We start from the raw sequence: 2,500 nt of genomic DNA on the forward strand, positions 1-2,500 counted from the left end.
TTCTCTCAGAGAGACTATGGGCAGAAATAATTAGGGCCAGCTTTTTATTGTTAAGAATGGCAAAACTCCATAAACAATCTTTTTTTTCTCCCCTCTTTTATTCATTTCTTTTTTTGAGAATTGCCTCTTTTATGTACCAGGCTGGACTTAAAATCCATTCTGGCAGTAGCTGTGAGATATTTGATTTGTTTGCCTTCCCCCCTGCCCCTTAGACCACAGCACCCTGCTAACATGGTGGATATTTCCTCATCCCCCTCCTCCACATCTCCCTGAAGAAGGCTCTGTCTGCCCTTGTGCTCTTTCACTCTCCCTCTCTCTCTCTCTCTCTCTCTCTCTATCTCCCTCTCTCTCTCTCGCTCTCTCTCTTTCTCCCTCTCTATCTCCCTCTCCCTCTCTATCTCCCTCTCTCTCTCCCTCTCTATCTCCCTCTCTCTCTCTCTCTCTCTCTCTCTCTCTCCCTCCCTCCCTCTCTCTCTCTCTCTCGCTCTCTCTCTCTCTCTTCCTCTCTCTCTCCATCTCTCTTGGGGCTCAATGAGAAACGTGCGGGCCCATACATCTCCTGGTTCCTATTTCCATTCCCATTATGGAGATCCCTGTTAAAAATAGCCCTGTTACGCCCCGTTAGCATGTCCATTCATTCAGGGTGTCTAGACGCAAAGACATGGGCAGACACACACATAAACACACACACACACACGTGCAGGTACAGACGATCTTATGTATGTACATGAACACAAACACAAATACACACACACATCAGCATTTACACACACACACACAAACACACACAAACACATATACACACACATCAGCATTTACACAAACACACACACAAACACACACACAAACACACACGCACACACACACACACACACTCACACACACACACACACACACACACACACACACACACACACACACACACACACACACACACACACACACACACACATACACACTCACTCACACACACACACACTAAAGAGGACCCTAGTCTACACCTAAGGTTTTTAGTCAGTGTGCAGTGTAGCCCCAGTTGCCCCAGAATGACAGAAGAACACTGAGCAACCTGAAGAATGAGATCCTACCCAGTCTTAAGGCTGACCAGTGCATCCAGCACCCCGCCCTGGTGGTACTTCGTCATGTACTGGTGCATGTCCGGATAGTTCTTCCTGATGTTCCTCTCAGTGCTCCCGTTGGGAACCGTCCCGAAACGGAATGGGGGCGAATAGGAGTACGGACTCTGGAACTAATGATGTGGGATTTGGGGGGATTTGGTGGTAGGGGGGGTGGCGGAAGAAAGAAAGGCATGAGAAAGGTTAAAGGTCATCTTTGAACACATTAAGGCATGCACAAGAGGAGGTACTGAAGATGGATTGACCCCCATTTCAACCGGACTCACAGCCACCACTGCAACACTCCTGATCTTTTAGACACAACATAGCTCTCATCAACACATCAACACGGCTGATGTGGCACTCTCTCTGTGTGCACCAGCATGCTTTTTTTTTTAATTAGGGCAGCTGCTGTTTCTGATCCCCTCCACCCTTGCAATGACCCGAGCCGCTTGAGGTAAACACAACCTCCCTTTCGGGTTCTGAGTTCCCCTTTTGCAAAAGAGTTTTCCAAGCGCAGAGCAAACAGCCGATGCAGGTCACAGATGTTCCGACTGGGCTGCGGGGCGAGCGCACATACTTAAGCTGCAGCAGCTATCAATTATCTAAGTGTGTGTCTGTGTGTGTGTGTCCGTGTGTGTGTGTGTGTGTGTGTGTGTGTGTGTGTTTGTGTGTGTGTGTGTGTGTGGGGAGAGTGATTGTTACCTCTGCCTTTTTGCATATTTAAGTCTGCCCATCCTCTGCCGGCCCTCTGCTTGGGCTTGTTTGTTTGTTGTTTTGTTCTTTATCTGTTTATTTGTTTATATGAGTTTGAGTTGCCGGAGCTAGCGCAGCGGTGGCGTCCACCGCGGCACGTGTGACTGAGCGAGCGGCATCCCCTGTGAGCCCAGGCTCGGCCGAATGCGTCACTCGTGGAGAGAGAGAACCGTCCGCCGCCCCGGGCCCCGGCATCAGTCTGCGCATGACTGGAGATGGCCGCGGACCTCTGCTTAATAACGCTGACCTTGGACTCTCCGCTCATTATGCACTCTGCGCTGCGTTATGTAAACGGCCCCAGCTTTAGCCCCCCTTTCGGCCCAAGACGAGAGACTTGGCAACTACCCCCAATGCCCCCACCTCACCCGGCTCCACTCTCCTTCTCCCCCTCCCCACCCCACGCCCCAAATCCTCATTCCCTGAGTAGGTCTCGAGCTCCAAACATTCAACTCTCAGACCGTAGACCTCCCCTAGATCTCCCCAGCCAGCCAAACGTGCTCTTATGTAACACCGTCGAACACGAGTGGGATACCCGCACACGAGAGAGACGGAGACTCCCTCATCATCCTCTGCTAGCCACCAGCTTTAGCACGACTACGACAACCCCCTCTGGTTTGCAAGCAGAGAGA

The 2,500-nt window shown here is 50.9% G+C and overlaps 1 protein-coding gene across 1 annotated transcript in view; it reads right to left on the reverse strand.

The window, feature by feature from the left end:
• grin2aa (glutamate receptor, ionotropic, N-methyl D-aspartate 2A, a) overlaps positions 1–2,500 on the reverse strand; it is a gene marked incomplete at both ends in the record, with an annotated part of 143,077 nt that overhangs the window by 8,488 nt on the left and 132,089 nt on the right. The window contains one exon of the mRNA XM_080856993.1: positions 1,089–1,249. Within this exon, the coding sequence (XP_080713119.1) occupies positions 1,089–1,249 (161 nt within the window). The remainder of the gene's footprint in view (positions 1–1,088; positions 1,250–2,500) is intronic.

The sequence above is a fragment of the Sprattus sprattus genome (assembly GCF_963457725.1).
Source record: "Sprattus sprattus genome assembly, chromosome: 18".
Lineage (NCBI taxonomy): Eukaryota > Metazoa > Chordata > Actinopteri > Clupeiformes > Clupeidae > Sprattus > Sprattus sprattus.